The sequence below is a fragment of the Nipponia nippon genome, unplaced genomic scaffold (genome assembly GCF_047370975.1).
Source record: "Nipponia nippon isolate SJK-2023a ecotype South Korea unplaced genomic scaffold, ASM4737097v1 scaffold_6, whole genome shotgun sequence".
NCBI lineage: Eukaryota > Metazoa > Chordata > Aves > Pelecaniformes > Threskiornithidae > Nipponia > Nipponia nippon.
Genome location: NW_028262380.1, coordinates 60655658 through 60677835, shown reverse-complemented (window position 1 = coordinate 60677835; position 22178 = coordinate 60655658). Strand labels below are relative to the sequence as shown.

At 43.3% G+C, this 22178-nt stretch overlaps 1 protein-coding gene across 3 annotated transcripts in view; it reads left to right on the top strand.

The window, feature by feature from the left end:
* LOC148051507 (uncharacterized) overlaps positions 1 to 17565 on the top strand; it is a 29163-nt gene extending 11598 nt beyond the window's left edge. The window contains exons 2-6 of one of the 3 annotated variants that reach the window (XM_087737521.1): positions 6402 to 6478; positions 8621 to 8693; positions 9481 to 9693; positions 10459 to 10662; positions 17529 to 17565. In XM_087737521.1, the coding sequence (XP_087593647.1) occupies positions 6402 to 6478; positions 8621 to 8693; positions 9481 to 9561 (231 nt within the window). In that variant the 3' untranslated portion in view covers positions 9562 to 9693; positions 10459 to 10662; positions 17529 to 17565. Of the gene's footprint in view, positions 1 to 6401; positions 6479 to 8620; positions 8694 to 9480; positions 9694 to 10458; positions 11926 to 17528 lie in introns of those variants that run through there. The other 2 variants (XM_087737520.1, XR_015700018.1) reach the window with 2 other exon arrangements.
* The last annotated feature ends 4613 nt before the right edge of the window (positions 17566 to 22178 follow it).

Genomic DNA, 22178 nt, shown 5'->3' with positions numbered 1-22178 from the left:
AGTGACATCTTTTGAATTACGGCCAGTTCTGCACTTCTACATTTTTTGCTGCTGTTTTCAACTCTACTTTATCATGAGCCACTCAGAGGAAGGTGAAGACACTGAACTGGAAAAACTTGTTCAGTTATATGGCAGTTTCTGTGATTGGCTATTTTTATGGCTGCTTGAGAGGCAAAGCATTGGAAATACTTGGCCTGCAGTTATTTGTGAGTAATGTTAAAATATCTATCATCCTGATTAGTTGGAAAGCTTGGAAGGCCATTTTCTGTTTGGAAAATGAAGTTGCATCAATTTTTTTTTTTAAGAACAGGGATTCTACCTGATGGCTTAATGTCAAACTTGCTTCCCTTGCACCCACCCTGCCAAAGGTACTGTTCTTCCTCCCATGGCTTCCTTTGAGCATTGCTTAAAGTTTTGGCTTACTAGTGAGAAGAAAAAAAAAGTATAATGCATTCCGTAGGGTTAATGGATTTGCTAATCCTTAGCAGCTTTTGATGGGGAACTGAAATTAAGCTATTTGGCCAAATTCTGTTGTCACTTCCACCTGTGAAGTCTGGAGTCCTCCACTGAAGCCCCTCTGGCTCTATTCTGGTATTTAGAAGATCAAAATTTGACCTTTTACTGATATACCAGCAGGACACTTTGTTAGTTCAGTCACTGTCCTCTCTCATGCTAAGCATAGAGTATCTTCCCTTAATCACATGAAGATAAGATGTAGTGGCAGTCAGTACTCGGCATTCCCTGGTGAATGAGAAGAAATTATAAAGGATCAGGGTCTCTCCCATTTTCCTGGATCTAGTTCCCAACCTCCCTCTCACTTTACAGTCCACCGTGAAACGAACGGCCTTCAGGTGTGCAGAAGGCAGTGGTGCTAGGCACGACTAGGTGCCGGCTCTCCCGCTGGCAGCAGCGGGCCGAGCAGGGGAACGCCTGCGCGCAGCAGGGGAACCAACTCGCTGAACTGCCTCAGGCCAGCGGCAGCCCTTGCACGAAGCAGCAACGGAGGAGGAAAGGAGCCCCAGCTCCTTCTGGCTGGACCCTGCCGCCCCGGCATCCTCAGCCGCCCCTCCGCGGCGCCGCGCCCCCGCTCCCCCGCCGTCTGAGCCCCCTCCCCGGCCTCTCCAAGGGCCTTCGGGGCCGCCGCTCTACAGCGTCCCGCGGCGCCGGCCGCCTTGTCGTGGGGCAGGAGTGACCTCTAGCGTCCGCGGGCGGCAGCCAGGTAAAGCGCTTCTTCTCCAGCCCGGGCGCTAATTACCTGCTGGGAACAAAGCCGCCGAAGGAGGGAGCGGGTGGAAGGGGGGAGGCCCTCACAGGGCCACCGGCCCAGGCCGCGTGTGGGGAGGCGTTTCGCCCCGCCTGGGACAGCCGCCGGCGCGGGTCTGTGCCGGCTCCCGGGCGGCCCAAGCTCCGCCGGCGGCGGCCCGAGCCCTGAGGGGCTGCGGGGGCGGCGCCCTGCGCCACCGGGGCGGCGGGGGACCCAGGGCAGCGCCGGGGCGCGGCGCGGCTGTGGTGGCGGCAGGGCCCCTCCCGCCTCTCCGGTGGCCGTGAGGCCGGTAGGCCTCGGGCGCGTCGTCGTTCTCCAGAAAAGGGCTGGGACAGGCTTTGATCCAGAGTGCCTGCTTCCGAGTAAATGTTTTCAAAACAATTCAGTTTCTCTCGTGATATTTATGGTCTGTTGGGTTTGTTTTGGTTTTTATGAAAGGCAAAAATCAGCCAGTGTGGATGCAGATTTTTGTTTCCTTACAGAAGGCTGGCAGAAGAAAATAGCAATGCCTTTCTACAAGGAATGCTCAATCTCCATTCCTGCTTCAGATACAGTCCCTCTGACCATAGACAAGTAACCTGACTGCTTTTATGGCCATCGTGAGAAGATGTACAAGGCTGTGATACAGTCTAATTGATGATTGTACAAATGCTGCAGGCATTCGTGGGAATGCTTCATAGGCTTAACATTATTTTGCAAATACTGTACTCTTAAAAAAGGAATGGATGCTATCAACATTTAGGTAACAAGATACCCAAAACTCCTTCCCCAGAGATGCGTGCTGCCTTCAGACTCTGCAGCCTGTGCTTGTTCTGGATTATAGCAGGGGGCTGGCTGATGTGACAACAAGAAAGCAAAAAGAGAAAATTCCAGCTGCTTTAAAAAAATCAAATGCTGCTCCTCTGTTTGGCTGGCAGGTGTTGACTGTAACAAATATATCTTCACGAAGGGAAGTGACATTTAGTCAGAGGATCTAAAAAGCTGTAATGTACATACAGTCACCTGTCTTTGAGTGTGGGGAAGAAGCACTGAAAAAATCAGATAAGAAGGATTATAGTACCCTATAGAATAAAGCAGTATATAGACAGGTCTTGCTGCACAGGGCATCATGTGTGCCAAATAGCACCTTAATGCATAAGAATATCACCTCCAAAACAGACTTTTTTTTGTGCATAGCAATTGCTGATCAGCAATAAATGCCTGCTGTTTCCGTCTACTCAGCCACCCAAGTACCTCAGAAGGGAAGAGGCTGCAGCTAATGTGATCACTGGTCTAGCATTTGCACAGCCATTTCAGGTCATCCTTATCAGTATGCCCTGTGATCTTCCGGGAGGGGGGAAGTATGTCTGACGAATGCTTAAAGCAGAGTTTCTCTGAAGAGTTGGTGTGCTCCGGTTTTCCTTGTTCTGGGGGCAATATTGCTGCACTCCCAGCTTTCGGAAGTCATGCAGCCTAGCTATTTGAAAATCATCAGCTAAGGCACCAGATAATGAGACTGGGGGCTTTGTCTGACAAAGGAAGCTCCAGTGTTTCTTTTCATTGACTATTAAGTGTAAACATATACCGCTTCCAAGTGTCTTTCTGCAGATAAGTGCTCAGAAGAGGTGGTGGTTTTAAAGAAAGCTGAAACTTTGCATGAAACCTGCACAGGATTGAATGACTTTTCTTCCTAGCTGTGATGATAATTAGCTACCTAACTGCTTTTCAGAAAATCAAATGTCAAGTCTCCTGGAGGGGGGAGAATCCATAATATTTGTGATTAAGTTGTGAGATTTGGCAACATCGTCAACTGCTGTGTTAATGATCAGTAGGTCTTGCTCTGCAGGTGGGATCCAGGCAGATGTGGCCAGCGCCCACGGGCACTCTTTGCAGGGTGACTGGGCTGACTGGCTGTTCTGTTGATGCTGGTGTCGTAAAATGCACCTGCTTGGGCTGGTGACTTGCTGTGCTAAGAGATCTGAAGCTGTGCTGCGAAGTCTGAGGCTTAAATCTCTTTTTGTATGCTTTGTGATGCAACTCTTGGGGAGAGGGTAGGAGACCAACCTCAGATCAGTGCAGGGTACTTATCCAGGATGAAAAGATTGAGATCCAAGTCTGAATTGCGGAGTGCAGGAATGTAACCCAAAGGGGAGCCTCCCAGGGATCTGGAGGAACCACACTAGTGATGATTCAGAGTTTCTCCAAGAAATCTCTCTGGATGGGTGTTTTGTCAGAGCAGGTGGGTTTTCCCCAACACTCAGTTTTCACCCGATCAGTTGTGTGACGTGGGAAGTTACGCTGCTGGACTGAGAGTTGGAAACTAGCAGCTCTGGTCAGCCTGACTCAGCCTTTGAACCTTTTGTGTGACCTCATTTTTCTGTGCCTCTGAGTATAGCAAGTGCAGTGACTGAGAGTGACTTTATTTACTGCTGCTTGCAAACACAGAGAGAAGCTCCTGTGACCAAGGTCGTATGTGCCTGTGGGAAGCCAGTCCAGAGCCAGACCTGGGTGAGCCTTGCCTGCTTCTGGTAAGGATGGATCTGGCCCTGTTTAGTTCAGCGATGCATCAGTTGTAAAATGGACAGCCCATGGGGCACAGCTACCAATTTGTTTTCTGCAAGCGAGAAGTGCCGCTAACTGCACCAGTAATACCCCATTGCCCTGGCAGTACCGTGGCTCTTGAAAGACGGCTTGATGTGGTAAGGCTGCTGTGTCAGAGTTGCAGAAAGTGGTGCAGAAAGGCTGCTTGCTTTGGGTGGCAGAGTTTTGCTCACTGTGAAGGGATCTTATTTTCTTAGGGACTCTTCCAGAAATTTAGGCCTTTCTGAGCTTGTTGGGCAGGAATTTTTGTTCTGTACCACAGGGTACCAGGTATCTCTAGCTGTGGAAGCAATGTAAATAAGTAGCAGGAAAATTTAAGGCTGCACAGAAAAATACTGAATACCTTCTGTAGATATGAAAGTCTTGGCTTAAATGTTACCAAGAATCTTTAACTTCAGGGCACAAAATCTCCAGTCCTGCTCTAATGTTGTCCTTTCACAGCTTGTTAAGTTCTTTGTTTCTATGCGGAGTCAGTTTTAAATTGCTAGTAAAACAGATTGATGGCAATTCAGCATGGCTTTTCCAAGGGATAAGGGGAGATTAGGTTATCATTCTCTCAAAGGTATCAATCATCTCTGTGGGTAGCACAATGATACTCAGTTTTCTGTCCCCATTAAGCTCTTCAGCTCAACAAGAGTGTCTGTGCTGAAGTAATGGAGGAGCCAGCCAATGCCTGTTGGCTTAGGTGCAGTAGTTCCCAAATTAGTCTGCTTTCCATGCCAAACTGCAAGGCACTGGTCATAACTGGTCCCCAGAACCATTTTAAAAATATGGGAACATGACAGCTAGCAGCTGTTTGGCCTGAGAAATTTTTAGGGCTGTTACTGCTCTAGTAATTTAAAATATTCCAGAGGCACAGATTTGGAAACTTCCAAAGCTCTTGAGGGTGCTGAAATTGTTCACAGCCACTTTCAAACCACATTTAAGGAGCAGGGCCTGCTGCATGCTCAGGCATGCTCTGGCACAGTCCAATTCATAAAGGCAAAAAGATCATCGGTGGTTCTTCAGAGATGCCTACTGAGAATTGCTGCTGGACTGCTCGTACAGGTTTTGGTTTGAGGACCTCTTCTTCTGCATGTTAAAGCAAACCAATTGGCAGACAAACAAGAGATGCAGACATGAAGTTTCTGTACAGACTGACCAGTTGCTACTGGGTCATGACTTGGACTTCTTGGTAATAAACACCACTAAACCTACGCTCTGAGCACTGGTCCTGCTGCTTTAGAGTACCATCACTCCTCCAAACACTGGCAGCTCTGAAAACACTTGCTGCCTATGTATAGGAAATACAGATTGTATGTAACAGCTGTTGAACTCTGACAGTAACTGAAGGAGCTGGGACAACTCATCTTCTGAGTAAACACCTGTGTAGATAGAACGTGAAGAGTCTGTGCAAGTTCCAACCCAAGGGCTGAACAGAAGCCAAGCCCATCATGTCTCTTATCTAGGTGCCATATCTGTATTCACACAGAGCTTGATTCTGAGGATGGCTAAATCCATTCAGCTGCTTAAAGAAACCTGCATGCTTGCAATGTCTTTGGAAACTAAGTTATTTCTGGCAATGTCTAATAAAGATCCACAGGTTTGAAAGCGTTTGGTGATATTCTGATGCTACTTAGATGTCGTTACTGATATAAAAGTCCTGCATACGTCAGAAATACTGTGACAAATATGTTTAAAGTAGCATAACTCCTGGAAGATATGTGTATAATGCAGATTGATGTGATAAATCTTTTATTCAATTTGATTTATACATGAACCTAGCCTTTGTAAAAGAATTTGAATTCATTAGTCTCTGCTTTCAGTGGTGACAAGGCATTTATTCATATTTCTCTTGACTGACGTGGAATTTCTCATATCTGCCAGAGGTTGCAAAGCACAGTAATAAAGGATTTGGTGTTTGAATGCAGGCAGTTGCATTAGAAGGTGTGTGGGGCAAGGAGTGACAGACAGCAGAGCTTTTCTGGGAATTTTTCATCTTCAAGACAAATCCCAATAATGTCGAGAGGAAACTGTACCTGACTTCAAGTATAGCAGTCCCAGGGCAGATTTCAGATCCTTGATGTAAAATTACAGTAGTTGTCAAGCACACCCATGTTTTATTGACACAGAAATGTTAACAAGGAATGCTATTTTTGCGTGTTATAATTATATCCATAGGGCATTAAAGTGGGAGAGTAAAGGAATGCAATTTGTTCTGCTAAACATGAAGCTGATTGAGATGTGATTTGGCAATAATGTAGAAGTAATTGTATGAGGGGGAAGCACCTTGATTTAGGTTAGGAAGACACAGTACTTTTAGATTAAAAAAACCTTAAAAATAAGCATCAGCTATTAGTAGTGAGGCCAATTAACAGCTCAAAATGTATGAGAATCTTTGCTCGGTTTCTTCGTTACTTGATGGCCTCAGATTGGGTGTGTATCTGTGTGAGCATTGTGTTCTTAAATAATACGAATATCTGGGCTCTTTTCTGTCCTTGAGTTTGTAAAGGAGGTCAAATGAAAGGACCTAATTGTCCCTGATATTTAACACTTCTGGAATTTTCTTCTGGCACAGATCCACTGTCTTCACAAGAGCTATCCTGGCAGAAGATGGGTCTCGAGGTCCCCTGCTTGTTCCAATGTATCAGAGGGGTAAGCAGTAAGAGCAGGAAGCTTTAATAATCAGACTCTGGAGCTCAAGAACAGCGGGGTCAAGGATCCCCTTTTGTCACTGGAGACCCCACTCAGGCAGTTACACAAATGCACAAAATCTTCTTGGGACATATACCAGTGAGTAGTACGTTGTCCTGGTTTCGGCTGGGATAGAGTTAACTTTCTTCTTAGTCGCTGGTATAGTGCTGTATTTTGGATTTAGGATGAGAATAATGTTGATAACACACTGATGTTTTGGTTCTTGCTGACTAGAGCTTACACTAGTCAAGGACATTTCAGCTTCCCATGCTCTGCCAGGTGCATAAGAAGCTGGGAGGGAGCACAGCCAGGACAGCTGACCCAGACTGGCCAAAGGGCTATTCCATACCATATGGCATCATGCTCAGTGTATAAACTGGGGGAAGAAGAAGGAAGGGGGGGACGTTCGGAGTGATGGCGTTTGTCTTCCCAAGTAACCGTTAGACGTGATGGAGCCCTGCTTTCCTGGGGATGGCTGAGCACCTGCCTGCCGATGGGAAGCAGTGAATTAATTCCTTGCTTCGCTTTGCTTGTGCGCGCGGCTTTTACTTTACCTATTAAACTGTCTTTATCTCAAGCCATGAGTTTTCTCACTTTTACTCTTCTGATTCTCTCCCCCATCCCACCAGCGGGGAGTGAGTGAGCAGCTGTGTGGTGCTTAGTTGCTGGCTGGGGTTAAACCATGACATACATGCTTCATGGGAAGACCCGTGGTGTTGTATGAGTACCGGGGAAGGAAAGAAGGACAAGTACAATGATAGCAAGGGAAGGTTAACATCAAAGTGGCAAAGTCAGGAGAAAAAGGAAGATGAATCTCAAAGAACATACTAAAGTCAAGATGTCCAAACTCCATTAACTCTTGCTATCGTTACAAAAAGGCTGATTCACTAACCACCATTTGTTTGGATGTCAGTTTTGCTTGGGCCTTCATAATGAGGTGGGGGAGGTGGTTGCCTTTAAAATATCTTTGGCCAATCAACGTGGCTGGGAGATAATAACTTTCTGAAGAGCTGAAGATGTTCCTGGAAACCTCAGAGATTTAATTGAAGCCTTCTGTCATTAAATTCATATTACTGTGCAATGGAGCTCTGCAACAATCTAGATTAAAATGAGTCATCTCAGTAGAAGCTGGCATCGAGATGGATCCTATTGATATTAGCATAATGAAAGCTTTCAGATAAACATTCAATTAGTTTGAAACACAGCAATGGAGTGGCTTTGTATTAAGAGAAGCAGAGTAGTGTTAATATTGTCTGGGTTTGTGTTTGCTGGAGGATCCTGAAAAGTCTGCTCTTTTTGGGTTTAATTCTTAATAATGCCCTCACTGAAAAGCAAATAACATTTGAAATCCTTTATGGATTTGCAAGTTAATAATAAAAAATGATTGATTTAAAGCTCAACTGGCTTGCCCTTTTAAATGCGAGAACCAAAGAAATTAAGAGCAGAAGAGACCATCAAGTAAAACAAAGACCAGAAAATCCACGCCACACACACATGCCTTCCCCCTCACCCCTATTCAGGCCCAATTACCTATGGCTTGCCTGAAGTAATAGCATTTTCATTTTTGCAGCCACAGATGGGAGAGTGCCTAATATTAGTTGCTAATGGAATTAAGTGACTAGTCATCAGAGAAATGCTCAGGCAGAGAAAAGGCAATGTGTATCTTCATAGCCCAAAGTACAATGAAAAAGCTCCTGTGGCTCTTCACTAGACCGATGCAGACTCCAAAAGTGTGTATCTCAGCTCATATATAGATGTTACTCAGCAACTTAACTCTTCAGGTGAGACCTCTTTGGATAATTGTAATAAAAGACTGGACTGTGAGTAGATACTTGAGTTAATCTCTGGGAACACAAATTCAACCTGGGTTTTAACATTGTACCAGGAAAAACGGAGTGCATCTCACTTCTGCTTACGTCCCTTCCCATCTTCCCTGCCCTCAAGCTCAATTTGACAGAAAGAATGAGAATCGCCATGAAGTCACCAGTAGCCTATAAGCTCATTTTTAGGTGAATAGCTTCCCATGGCAGAACTAGAGAAATGTTTTTTTGCACAGAAAAAAATTCTGTTTTAATTCTGATCCCCTGAATTTCTACGTTACAGAATTTTCATTCAAAGATTTCTACACCTTTTTCAAGCATTAGCCAGCAAAGCCTGGAAACAGTCTGAAATACAGGTAAGAATTACCCCTATTTTATGCAAAGGTCAACTGAAATGGGCAATACAATTCAAGTTAAAATAAGTGCATAGTAACTTACAGCACAGACCCTGAGACTTCTGACTCCTGTGTCCCACTTCTAATTAAAAAAAAAAAAACAAACCAAACCCAAAACCACAAATCCCTGCCTTTTATAACATACTACTGTTCCCACCAAAGTGTGTGGCAATGTAAGTGTGAATTCCTGGGCCAAATTAAGTCAGTCATCTTTTGAATTTTGCTTCAACGGGGACAGCCTTTTACCCTGTAGAGACCGCGCTTTAGCTGTTTGCAAAGTCACATATTCATGTAGACATTGCTGCCTCCTTGCAATGAGCTGGATCCTGGAAAACATCTAGAGAAAGCTCACTTCATAGACGAGTGTGAAGGAAGTGGTGACAATGTTTTTGCACGGAAAGCAGTTTCTTTAATATAGGAAGTGGTGTTTCTGGGGAATATAAATGACCCTCTAGAGGTTTTTTTTGTCTGAAAACTTCGGATTTACAGAAAAATGCATGTGGAAATGTTGTTGACCCTCCCCATTGCATCCTGCTTTCTCCAGTTCAGTCCAGTACCACTCTTGTGCCCTGTAAGCCCTATGTAGTTCATCTGATATCCATACAAATGTGGTGCAGATGTACTTAACTTAGTGCGTCATGGTGTGTCAGAGGAAAAGCCAGTTAAAATGGTGATGCTGAGGAGGAATGCTAGCCCTTGTCACAATATTTGTGTTTTAAGTGTTGTTTTTTCCCTTTTTCCCATCCAGAGATCACTAGCATCCTCAGCCAGGATTCACTTGTGCTTCAGGCAAGAAGGAGGAGCTGTGCAAGCCCTCAGGCATCACTAGGTGGTGCAAGCAGTCCACCAGCTCCGGCACTGCTCCTCTCAGCCTGGAGGAACACCACCTTCTAGCTCCCTGCCCTGGGCTGGACACCTCGGGGTGAGGACAACAAGCTCCGTTCAGTTTGCAGAAGCCCAGGTAGGCAAAGCCGAACTGGTTTGAGTTAGAATGAGAAAGAAACAGAGGTGCATTACTGTGTACCCTTGAACCAGCCATGCTTTACACTACAGATACATTTTTAAATGGGTTAGAAAGTTTCTGCAGTGTAAATTTTTCTCATGAAGAAACAGTGTTGAAAGAAATATTTTTGGTTTGCTTAAAGATTTCAGTGCCAGGTAACAGAAAGGTGAGCACTGGAGTTGCGTAGCAAGTTCACTGGCCTGCAGAACTGTCTTGTGCTCTGTTAATTAACAGAGCACAATTAACAGAGCAGAGATGTTCTGGTAGAACATCAATTCAGCATCATAGAGCTAGGTTTCCAAGAGAGTTTGGTTCTCAGATATGTAAATGAAGTGTCTGGTAATTCTAAATGTTACTATTTCTAATTCTTTAATATAATGGCCATGGAAGGCGCACAGTACTGAACTTTGACACAAAACTGGAATCAGTTGCGTTTTTCGCAAAGTTCCAAGTTAGTTGTGTGAGTGGATCTCTTACTAGGCAAAAATAGTGTCAGAAACATAAGCAGATTTTCAAGCAGCTGTGAAATTTTGCACGTGAAGAAAATGAGCAGCTCTTAGGAAAGGAATAACAGTTGTAGCAGAAGTATATGATGTATTTATGTGACACTGAACACGCCCAGCAAATAACCTACTCTGTTACCCCATTGTGAGAAGTCAGAACATGGTACAGAACAGGGATAGATCATTTATTGATGGTGTCATTTTCTGTTTGTGTTCCCAGTTAATCTGAAAAGAAAATGCATCTGAAAGGAATTGCAACCTGAGCAAACTTTCTCTGAATAACATTCCTCCAAGAACATCCAGGAAAGCAGAAGCTGTCAAAGGTGTGAGCTCAATGACATCTCAGTTGGTTCTGAATCACTGGCTTGCTTCCATCTGATGGGAATTTGGCTGTCAAAAGAAAAGCTTACCTGGGAAGGTCAAAGTGAGTGAGCAAATCTGGACTTTTTTTTTTTTTCTCCTAACAGATATTCCAGTCTTTGAGCATTTGTCTTTGTCCTAAAGTAGGATTTGAAAATGTTGAAAACTGTTGAAATCTCGTAGCTTCATTGCAATTTCCCTCACTGTGGAGTTGAAATATTTACTGTAAAAAATGCAATCTTGATTTTTGTGGAAGTTGCTTTCCATCAGGGAATCATCCTGTTGGAAAATTCCCAGCTGGTTCTTGAGGTGAGATTTTTATGCCCTGCTTTCTTTCATCTTTTCCCTTTTTGTTTTCCTTTGTTCTCTTCATTGTGCCTTGGCATTAATGGGTTATAATGCTGCAGACTGTGGGCTTGCATTCTCATTGTAGTTTTTATAGTCATCAAATATACAATGTGTGCTTGTTTCAGAAAGCAGACAGATAAGAGCCTTTGCTGATACGTAATTTCTTTACCCCATTATGTACTTATCCCCACGAGTAACAACAAGACAAAGGAAGAAGTTCTCTAGGAATTGTTGGGGCTGGCCAAATTTTTTTTCAATGAAACACCTTCACACGCACAATGTTCTTCAGTTATTCTAAAAAAACAACAACTTTAGCAGGAACAGATTTGGGTTTTTAGTGAAAATCCAGTAATCTTTTTTCATATTTTAAGCAAGCTTTTAGTTGAATATTTTTAGAAAAAAGTAGTGTTAAAATTTTTTTACAGACTAGTTGACTTCATTTTCTTTTGCTTACCAGCTGTCCTCAAAACACTGATCAGATAAGCTTACAAATCTCTTGACTTAAGTGCCTGTTCTTAACTAGGGTTGGTTGAAAGTGAGATAGAGGCAAAGTGACTACATTGAGGATTCTGGGGTAGCTGACTGAGCCAGCTAGACCCCAAATTTTGAAGGTAATCAGGTACCTATAGGATGTGAACACTTTAACCAGCTTAATACTATTGACTGATATTTCAAATGGATTAAACTCCAACAGTTTCCTCCCCTAGTAGAGGATTTGCTAATGGCAATAACTCTAATAGCAATTTTGATTGTGTTTGTCCTATTTAGTCATAGTGAAAACAAGTGAGTGAAAGAAAACAAGGAAAAAGGCAAAAGAAGGTCTAGAAATACTGCACAAATTCCAGGCTTCCTCCATGTGGGTCAATTTCCAAAACTTGGGAATGAGCTCACACTGCTTTGGTCCATTTAGGTTAAATGTCTTAGGTTAGGGGTCTGTTCCTGGAAGTTGGGCTAAGGGTCACTGAAAGACAAATAATTTCTGAACAGCTGTTGGAAGAAAAAAGAAAAAGGAAGAGAAGCCTTTGCTGAACAGGATGCCCCCTTCCCCCTCTGCCCTGGATAAAATTTTGTTTCTATACATATGTGCCAGGTCTGGCAACATCAATGCCGTGACAAGTAGGAACTGTGTTGTGTTCACAAAATCTTTCACAGGGTACAGAGCAAAATTCCCCATCTCAAAAGGTAAAGCTGGAGAGGGGCCAAACATATCAAATAGCAACTGTACATGAGAAATAAAGCATTTTGGATTCCTGTGCCCAAACTCTTCTCCTGAGATGTGAAAGTATTCTTCTGAGAGTAAAGAGGGAGGTGAGGTACTTGACAAACCATTTGTGTGTCAGAAGGAGGATGTGGTGCTGACGCTCATTTTACTTTAAGAAACAAAGCAGAGTGGTAATTTATTTCAAATTTCAGACCTCTAGAATGCAGACATATGCTCACATATAAAAACCTGCTCCTTGATTGAGTTGTTTCATTAGCTGTATGAAATGAGACAAGGAAACACTTGGGAAACCAGTGAGATTTAGAGGCAAAGAGTGAATTCAAAGAGATAATTTGAAGGTTATGTGGTAAAACGCTCAGTTTCTTCAACTAATTAGGGCTGCTGGGACTGTTGGGGAATGTGCAGTTTCTAGGTCATATTAAGTTTAAGAAGCTGCTTCTTTAGCCAATTGAAAAATAAAGCTTGGCTGAACTGTTGTTGCAATGCAGTTTCTTTTCCCCCAGGTTATCTATCTTCATTTATTCTTGCCATATACTTAGCAACCAAATAAGGTAAAGGCAGAAACCAAAAACATACCAGTTTATTAAAATCTACAGTTCATCTTCCCTTCCCCTTTTGAAGATCCTCCAAGCAATTTTGAACTGTGAAACTTCATATGTACAGAAGTGGTGCTTAAAATGTACTTGTTCAGCTGCACCTGATGACAGCTGTTGCTGCTGAATTTCCCATGCTCTGAAAACATGAACAAAAAGTCCAGATGGCCCGATTCTGGGCTCTGTTCATTTCAAGAAGCTGACTGTCTTGGTAGAGCATGTGACCCAGGATTTCTAAATGGGAAGTTTTTGCTTAAGAAGTTTTTTTCTTCTGCTGTAGTCTTGCAGCTTCTGGCTGTTCCAGACTCAGGACAGATTCAAATCTGAAATCACAGCTGATCCTGCCATCCCCATCTTACACAACCATGTAGTGCCTTTCTGAGCAACAAGTCATCAACTTCTTTCGAGTTCCTGTCAAGGCTGGTTCAACCATTCACACCTCTGTGCTCCAGTGAGTTCTTCTCTAGTTACGTATCAGTGGCATTATCTGTTTTTTGCAGGCATGGCCTGCAGGCATAGAAAAGTCTGAGATGAAAACAGTGAGAAAATCCATCCCATTGAATGAAATGCAGTCAGGAAACAGTATTTCAGGGGTTTTCTTTATTTATTTTATTTTTTTTTAAATGTCTGAAAAACATCACTGTTCCTACTTTTGTTCCTTAATCAGGAGATGAGCAGGTTTTTTTTCTGATGGGAGAGTCTTTATTTTCAACTTCTTCTGCAGTTTGGCTTTTGTGCTTTTTTTCTTGAAGAAATCCAAAATAAACCAGGCTTTTTCACCTTCCATTTGTGTTTCATTCTGAATTTTAATAAGCAAATGAAAAGAAATTGCTATTTCATAATGAAATGGAAATGTAAATTTGACTTGTAAGCAGGCTTTTTTGCTTTATCTAGAAACTTTACCAAAGGGTGTCAAAACTTACTTTATGTTTTGTGAAACAAAAATCTTTGGGCTTTCAACCACCGTCTAGTCTACTCAAGTGGAAACATAGCTCTCTGAGCCACTGATTTCAGTCTCATTCATTAAGTTCTTGACACTATTTTTAAATCAAAGCCTTTTATTTAAAATTGAGGCTTTCTACTTTTTCAGACAGCCACCTGAGCTATAGCTAGAGTACACAGTGCTCGTTTTTCATGACATCTGATTTTTGCAGGCAGGAGCAGCCTCAAATATGTCAGCAATGAAGGATGTATTTACTGTCCATTTCTATAATTTCTGCAGTGCTGGCACCTGTGGGCTGGTGGCAGGTAGGATGTGGAAAGGATGTTTCCTTAGGTACAGGCTGGAACACAATGCAGGTCTTCACACGCTCTTCACACACTCTTCCAGAACCTGATGCCTCTTTTTCCTTGTGCTGCTTCTGGGTATTTTCAGTGCAAGACAAGGCCTGTAATCATAAGGGCTGCACGCATTCAGGACCCCTGAGAGATAGTAAGCCAACTAACTGGGCAGTGCCACAGAGATCTGGCTAGGATTTAGCTCTGGTTTTCTCTCCAGGAAAAAAGTACACAAGGGAAGAAAGGGACAGCCCCCACTATTCTCTTGCTTTTTTATGTACCACAATGCATGAAAGACAGTTATTCCTTTCAGACCTTTTTCTTTTTCTAATAAAATACCTAATTTCCAAGAAGACTGGAGTGCAAATTACCTTCTCTATTCAATTACAAAATATCATCACTGCCTTTTCTTTTTTCACCACTAATAAAAGCTACTGAAGTAAAGCAGTCATCTCTCGTTATGGAAAAACAGGCAGCAAGTCACCTTGAGATTAAAATGTATATTGCTATACCCTTTCTTGGGAATGTAGTACAGTAATTGCTTAAGACAATGACAACAGGGATGAGAGGGAACGTTGTATTTTTGTGGAACATTTCCCGGGATAATGGGTGAAATCCTCCACTGGTTTAAATCAGCTAATCTCCACCAAGCTGCTACTCTGGCTGATGTAAATTATCATGTCTTCATTGAGGTCAATGGCCCAGCTCTTCCAGTTCTTGTAACTTGGGATATTTCCCTGAAATATTAACTATAATCCAGTCATTTCAGATGAATGTAACAACCCAGATGCAGTAGATCAGTAACTAGGCTGTGTGCTGGGACATGCTCTTAGGACAGGGTAGGAATTTGGCATGGCCTTTGCTACCCATGTAACAGATTGAGGAACAGCCAAGCAAAGATGTGCCATATCTTCAAGCTGTCTTGCTGCCTGTCATGGCTGAAGTGGCAAACAGCTAATTAAACCTATGCTTATTCTGGAAGAAGATAAAAAAGGGGGATGGGGGTTGTTTAAGAGCAGTAGGGACTTGAATTCACAAAGCTTTTCTAGTGCTTATGGGTTTGCTGTGTTTCTGTTGTGAGAACTCAGGTGATCAAAGAACTGGTGAAGCAAAGGCTGGCTCCAGTGCTGTGCTACTAAAGTTTGAAGAAAAAAAACCAAAAACCTTGCCCCTACAGAGTGAAAACTAGAGATTCATCATACTAATAGGAAACAGAAGCCAAGAACAGGTTAGGGATAAAACGTTACAGTCAGATAATATTTGAAAACTCAATAGAGCACCTTCAAAGGTCAGGTTGTCTTATATATTAAGTATCTATGGAAACACTTCAGAGGTGGGAAAGTTCAAAGTAAAGGTTGAATGTTTAACCCCTAGATTTAAAAGGTTCTACATGCACCTTACAAAAGCAGACAGAAAATACATACTGGTACTTCTCATGTGATATATGAAGGGATTTTTTTGTTGTTTTTTTAATCCCTAGTCATGCATATTTTTGCAGGTTTATTTAAATATGAGATACTGTTCTGTTTCAGCAATGTAAGAACTTCATTGCATTTTTGTGTGGCAGAGAATTGTTAGCTTTCAGACATTATGGATCGGAAATGGGAGTGACTTGGCTAATTCTAGCAGTGTTAGCACAGACAAACATTTAAGCAGTTCAGCTTGAATTCTGAGATCAAGCACCATACATTCACATCCAGCCCTCATATCTTACCCTGCACCGACCTTGTCTGCATAATGAATGCTAGCGTAGTGCTAACAGTTTTACTTTTCTTTCTGCACAATAAATTCATGAAGAGCCTTCCATAGCAATCTTTTAAAAATTGGAGAAATCAAGCATGAGATTTAAAACAGCAATCCCTATTGAATTTCTGTGCAGACACACATGTAGTCAGAGTGAAATCATGATATTTACAAATATTTAGGCTTATGTTTCTGTGGCCTTGGACTCTGAGGCCAATGATGGGAGGTGTAGGGAGACAGAAGAGAATTTTATTGCATGACTGAGGAGACAGCATTAAAGGAGATAATTTTGATGGGGACTCTACCTCAGTTTCTTTTAATATCTGCCCAGCATGATACTAGAAAACCAGGGTTCTGGTTTTGGACGCTGGCCCTGAAAAGCACTAGAAGGACAAAATCCATTTGCAGGCCTTTATTTTTTTTTTTAGACTTTTGCATCGAGTGAAAGGCAGCTTAGGCCAGTTTGAGCTGCCACATAGTGCTCCCATATTGTGGGTCCTCATTCTGAGACCGCCAGCTTCTCAGGGTGAATGTCTTCTGAAAGTCACATTCATACTCTATTGGCATTAGCCCTTAAAGCAAGGTTGATGGCACTACCTGATCTATCTTGTGTGTATGCTCTTTGGAAATATCTGTCTGACACAATGGGTCTTCTCTTATGGGGTTTTACTTGCCAGGACGAGTAATGAATAGCACAGCTAGAAACATTAGTCCAGGTTATCCTGGCCCTATGAAGGGATCAGTTCTAAACTGAGTTCATGGCCAAGTTTCTGCTGAACTTGGGAAGGAAAACATCAGCCTCTCCTTGCCCTTTGTCTTGTCTTTGCTAATTCAGCTTTCCTTTTCAGATGTGTGCCCCCCATTTACTTTCCTATACATCTCCATTGCATTCTCAGTCTTGCAAAACTGTCAGTTGGATTCAATCATGTTTGTAATGCATTTCTTCCTTTTTCTCCCTGCAGAGGATTCTATTTTCTAATCTGTATCACAAAGCAGCTTATTCTATACTGAAGCTGGAATGGGCTCATTGGTCAGTGAGTTCTCTCTCCCTATATGTATATATAGGTATATAGAGTAATATACCCCATTCTGCCTTCATTCTGACTATGAGGGTGAAATTGAGGTAAGGGTGGTCTGGCTCTCTTCGTCTACTGCCAGGAGAGTACATTCATTCCTAAACAAGCAAACGCTGTAGTTGCTTTAAATTGTATCCTGAGCTCTTTGAAGTTTGTCTGCTACGCCAGTGATTTGAGAAGCAAGTGGACCAGAGCTGATGTCAGCACGTCAAAGAGCCTGCTCCATTTTCACGGTGAAAACTCTATTTGAAGTTCTGTGTTTAATGATGTGGGACTCTATAGACCCCTGAATTGCATGCTGTTATTCCAGATGTGCATTGTCTCTATAGGAATGCAATTTCACAGTCATTAAACATTTTAAGTTCATCAAGTGCTAATTATAGCAGAGAGCATGACAGCAGAATCTTCAAAGCCCTGGTGGACAGAAAAGTCTATTGATCATTCAGTTGATTTTTATTACTTGGTATTGAGCGGCAGGGCTGCCTGCTGTTGTATAATCTGGGGGTTTTGGTTTTTTTTTTTTTTTTCTTTTCTGGTTATTACACTAGACTCATGAAATAGCCTAGCTTGCTCTGATACAGGGCATTGTTTGAGTGGCACATCACCTGGTGTAGTGTACTGCATTACTGCAGCTCTCCAAAATTCCTGTCGGTGCTATTTTCTCTTCTAGCGAAAGTGCTGCTTTTTCTAGACCTTTCCCCTGGAGCTATATATCCAATGATGATGTCTCAGAGACTGAAATGAGCCAGCCTCTATCTTCTGGTGTGCTGACATCGACTTGCACCAGCTTCATCGGCTTGGTGAGTTTCCAGTGTGGGAGGGGAAGGAGAGCTTGGCAGTGTGCTGAGACATAGTCACTCATTGCAGTTTTGGTGCTGCTCCTGGGATTTACTGCATGTGATCTGAGTATTGACTCACTAGGAGCATCAGTCAATCACAGTATCAAGCCACTCATCTTTGCAACAGAAAATAAGCTGAGAAATGGTGTTTGCTCGACTAACTGCCACAAGCTGTCAGGTTTCTGCCGAGCTCCTGGGGGACAGGCAGAAAGGGAACAAGAGGTCCTGCCATTCCTGTAAGCTGCTTCCTCTTGTGACTTGCTGTGGCTGATCTCTCCCCTCTTACACTCTTTTCTCCATCCTGTCTCTGTTAGCTGCTGCTTGCAATGGAAGGATAAGCAAAGATACCTGCAAACCTGCCGGTTGAGGAGTTAAGTATTCAAGATGAATTTTGATGTTAATGAGCCGTGCAGAGCAGGCAACAGGCAGCCCCAGAGGATTCATCAGGGACTTGTGCCAGATACCTGTTGAAATAATTGGAAAGATTTCCACTGACTTCAGTAAGCTCTGGTTCCTTTCCTAATTGTGCCCTCCTGTGTTTCTTGGGGACTTGAATACAGGAAGCTAGATATCTCCTTCTATGACAATGTGACCCACTTAGTGGATGAGGGAAAGTCTGTGGATGTTGTCTATCTAGACTTTAGTAAACCTTTTGACACCGTTTCCCGCAGCAGTCTCCTGGAGAAACTGGCTGCTTGTGGCTTGGACTGGTGTACTCTTCGCTGAGTAAAAAACTGGCTGGATGGCCAGGCCCAAAGAGTTCTGGCGAATGGAGTTAAATCCAGTTGGTGGCCAGTCGCAAGTGGTGTTCCCCAGGGCTCGGTATTGAGGCCTGTTCTGCTCAATATCTTTATTCAGCAAGTTTGCAGATGACACCAAGCTGAGTGATGCAGTTAACGCATGAGGGACAGGATGCCATCCAGAGGGACCTGGACAAGCTGGAGAAACAGGCTTGTGTGAAAACTCATGAGGTTCAACAAGGACAAGTGCAAGGTCCTGCACCTGGGTTGGGGCAATACCCAGTATCAATACAGGCTGGGGGATGAAGGGCTTGAGAGCAGTCCTGCAGAGGAGGATTTCCGGGTACTGATAGACAAAAAGCTGGACATGAGCCGGCAATGTGCTCTTGCAGCCCAGAAAGTCAACCGTATCCTGGGCTGCATCAAAAGCAGCGTGGCCAGCAGGTCGAGGGAGGTGATTCTGCCCCTCTCCTCTGCTCTGGTGAGACCCCTCCTGGAGTGCTGCTTCCAGCTCTGGGGTCCTCAGCACAGGAAGGACATGGACCTGTTGGAGCGGGTCCAGAGGAGGCCACAAAAATGATCAGAGGGATGGAACACCTCTGCTGTGAGGAAAGGCTGAAAGAGCTGGGGTTGTTCAGCCTGGAGAAGAGAAGGCTGCAGGGACACCTTATTGCAGCCTTTCAGTACTTAAAGGGGGCGTATAAGAAAGATGGGGACAGACTTTTTAGCAGGGCCAATAGCGATAGGACAAGGGGTAATGGTTTTAAACTAAAAGAGGGTAGATTTAGACTAGATATAAGAAATTTTTTACAATGAGGGTGGTGAAACACGGAACGGGTTGCCCAGAGAGGTGGTAGATGCCCCATCCTTGGAAACATTCAAGGCCAGGCTGGATGGGGCTCTGAGCAACCTGATCTGGTTGTAGATGTCCCTGCTTATTGCAGGGGGGATGGACTAGATGACCTTTAAAGGTCCCTTCCATCCCAAAGCATTCTATAATTCAGTGATCTGGACAAGGGGATTGAGTGCACCCTCAATAAGTTTGCAGACACCAAGTTGGGCGGGAGTGTTGATCTGCTGGAGGGTAGGAAGGCTCTACAGAGGGACCTGGACAGGCTGGATTGATGGGCCAAGGCCAACTGTATGAGGTTCAACAAGGCTCAGTGCCAGGTCCTGCACTTGGGTCACAACAACCCCATGCAACACTACAGGCTTGGGGATGAGCGGCGGGAGAGCTGCCCAGCAGAAAAGGACCTGGGGGTGTTGGCCTACAGCCAGCTGAAGATGAGCCAGCAGTGTACCCAGGTGGCCAAGAAGGCCAATGGCATCCTGGCTTGTATCAGAAATAGTGGGGCCAGCAGGACCAGGGAAGTGATCGTCCCCTTGTACTCAGCAGTGGTGAGGCCGCACCTCAAATATTGTGTTCAGTTTTGGGCCCCTCACTACAAGAAGGACATTGAGGTGCTGGAACGTGTCCAGAGAAGGGCACTGAAGCTGGTGAAGGGTCTAGAGCACAAGTCTCATGAGGAGCGGCTGAGGGAGCTGGGGTTGTTTAGTCTGGAGAAGAGGAGGCTGAGGGGAGGCCTGATTGCTCTCTACAACTACCTGAAAGGAGGTTGTAGCGAGGTGGGGGTCGGTCTCTTTTCCCAAGTAACAACTTGTCCTCCCAAGGACAAGAGGAAATGGCCTCAAGTTGCACCAGAGGAGGTTTAGATTGGATATTAGGAAAAATTTCTTCACTGAAAGGGCACTGGAACAGGCTGCCCAGGGAAGTGGTTGAGTCCCCATCCCTGGAGGTATTTAAAAGACGTGTAGATGTGGTGTTTGGGACATGGTTTAGTGGTGGACTTGACAGTGCTAGGTTAACGGTTGGACTTGATGATCTTAAAGGTCTCTTTCAACCTAAACAATTCCATGATTCTATGATTCTATATGCTGTGCTCATGCACTCACAGCTCCCTAATGTTCTTTCTGTGCCAGGGCTCTGGAGAAACAGGCTGTATCCCAGCTGCACTTTGGTCTTCTGGGTACATTAGTTACACACCTCAGGGCCTCAGTTTCCCCATCTGCAAAGATAAAAAGTTAATGATAGTTGCTTCTCGTAAAAAAAATGCCTCAGGACTTCTAATTTGTTGCATAGAGGAGTTGTTTGCTTCCATTGTTAGTTTGAGTGACTGGACAGCGAGAAAAGGAGATGAGCAAAACTGAAATGGATATGTCTGGTATCAGGGCAGCTACATCGATGATCCTCTGAAAGCCCATGTGTTGTGGCAGACAAAGATCAGACCACTGTTGGGCCAAAACCAGTTAGCTTAGCTAAATTGTCTCTTTGCTGTAAACAGCCTATATTTAGGATAGGATCTTTGAAAGCTGTCATGATTGACCAAGTGTAATCACGTTGAAATCAAGTGCCAAAACTCAACTGCATTAGGAAGGAATGTAGACTGCTGCAGACCTTTGTGGTAAAGAACATCCTGAATGCACAATCACTCTTTCGTGTTAAGGATACTTCTGTTAGCTCCTTCTGTCAGTTATTTTCTTTAAGAATTCAAGGGAGAGAAAGAAAGAAAAGAAGAAAGTGTATTTAAGATGCAAGGAGACAAAGCCATGTTAAGTTTCATTTACAGAGATGAATTGGGAACAGGTGCTTCACATAACTGAGGGGCACCATTCTGTGAGAGAGCCCTTGAGAGTCAAGAGAAAGGAATTACAAAGAGCAACAGTATATTCAGAAAGATAACTATAATCAAGCCCCTTCCATGTCTATTAAGGGGAAAAGACAACAACCACAAATGCAATGGAGAGATTAAAATTGACTTTGTAAAAAGCCATTTTTAATTTATTTTTTGTTTTTCTGAAATAATTTCAAAACCAAAGGCAGAAATAATTGAAGCATTTACAGAATATGTCAATAATACCTCATTATGCAGCTTTGCTTCAATCCACTGATTTCAATTTTCTTTTGAACAAGCAGCGTTTATCAGAGGACTTAGCATATGAATGGGGAGGGGGGAGAAATGTAAAATACATGCTCTAGATTTACATGTCTTAGGATGCCAAATAGCCATCAAAACTAATTGTTTCTGAAATGCTTTATAAACCTTATCTTATGTGTTGACCCTAATCAGAGCAATTAATTTCATAATGAATTCTTTCTACACACGCCCTATCTTATTATTATCCTTAGTCTAAATTAATAACATCATGATAATAATTAGTAGATATGAAATTGTCTCTTCACTACTTTTCATAGCATGTGGGCTTGATATAAAAGAACAACAAGGATGACAATTAGAGGAGAACATGTCAGCTGTATTGATTGTTGTGCACCTTAACCCTAGCATCTGCAAAATAGGCTTTATTTAAATGTGAATATCTTTTATACTCTCCTTCTATTTCTCCTTCTATTTTATTTCAACAGTTTTCCTTCCTGCAAGAGGCAAATGTCTCCTCCTCAAAGCTCACTGCACAAAGATTAAAGTAGAATTTTAGGGCCTGATTCAAAATGTGCTGATGCCAGATTTTGGAGCAAACGAGCAATAAGGACCTATGATTTAGGAGAGCATCAGTGTCTGGAGATCCATCTGTAACCTCTAAACCCTTCTTGATGTTTCAGCCTTCTTCAGGAAAAGTGGATATCTTTATACCTTGGACTGTGGTTTTATGGCCTCAGTAAGACAAATTAATTTGAGTAGGGTGCTGCTGTCACAGTGCCAGATCCATCCCTTGCTCTGCCTCACC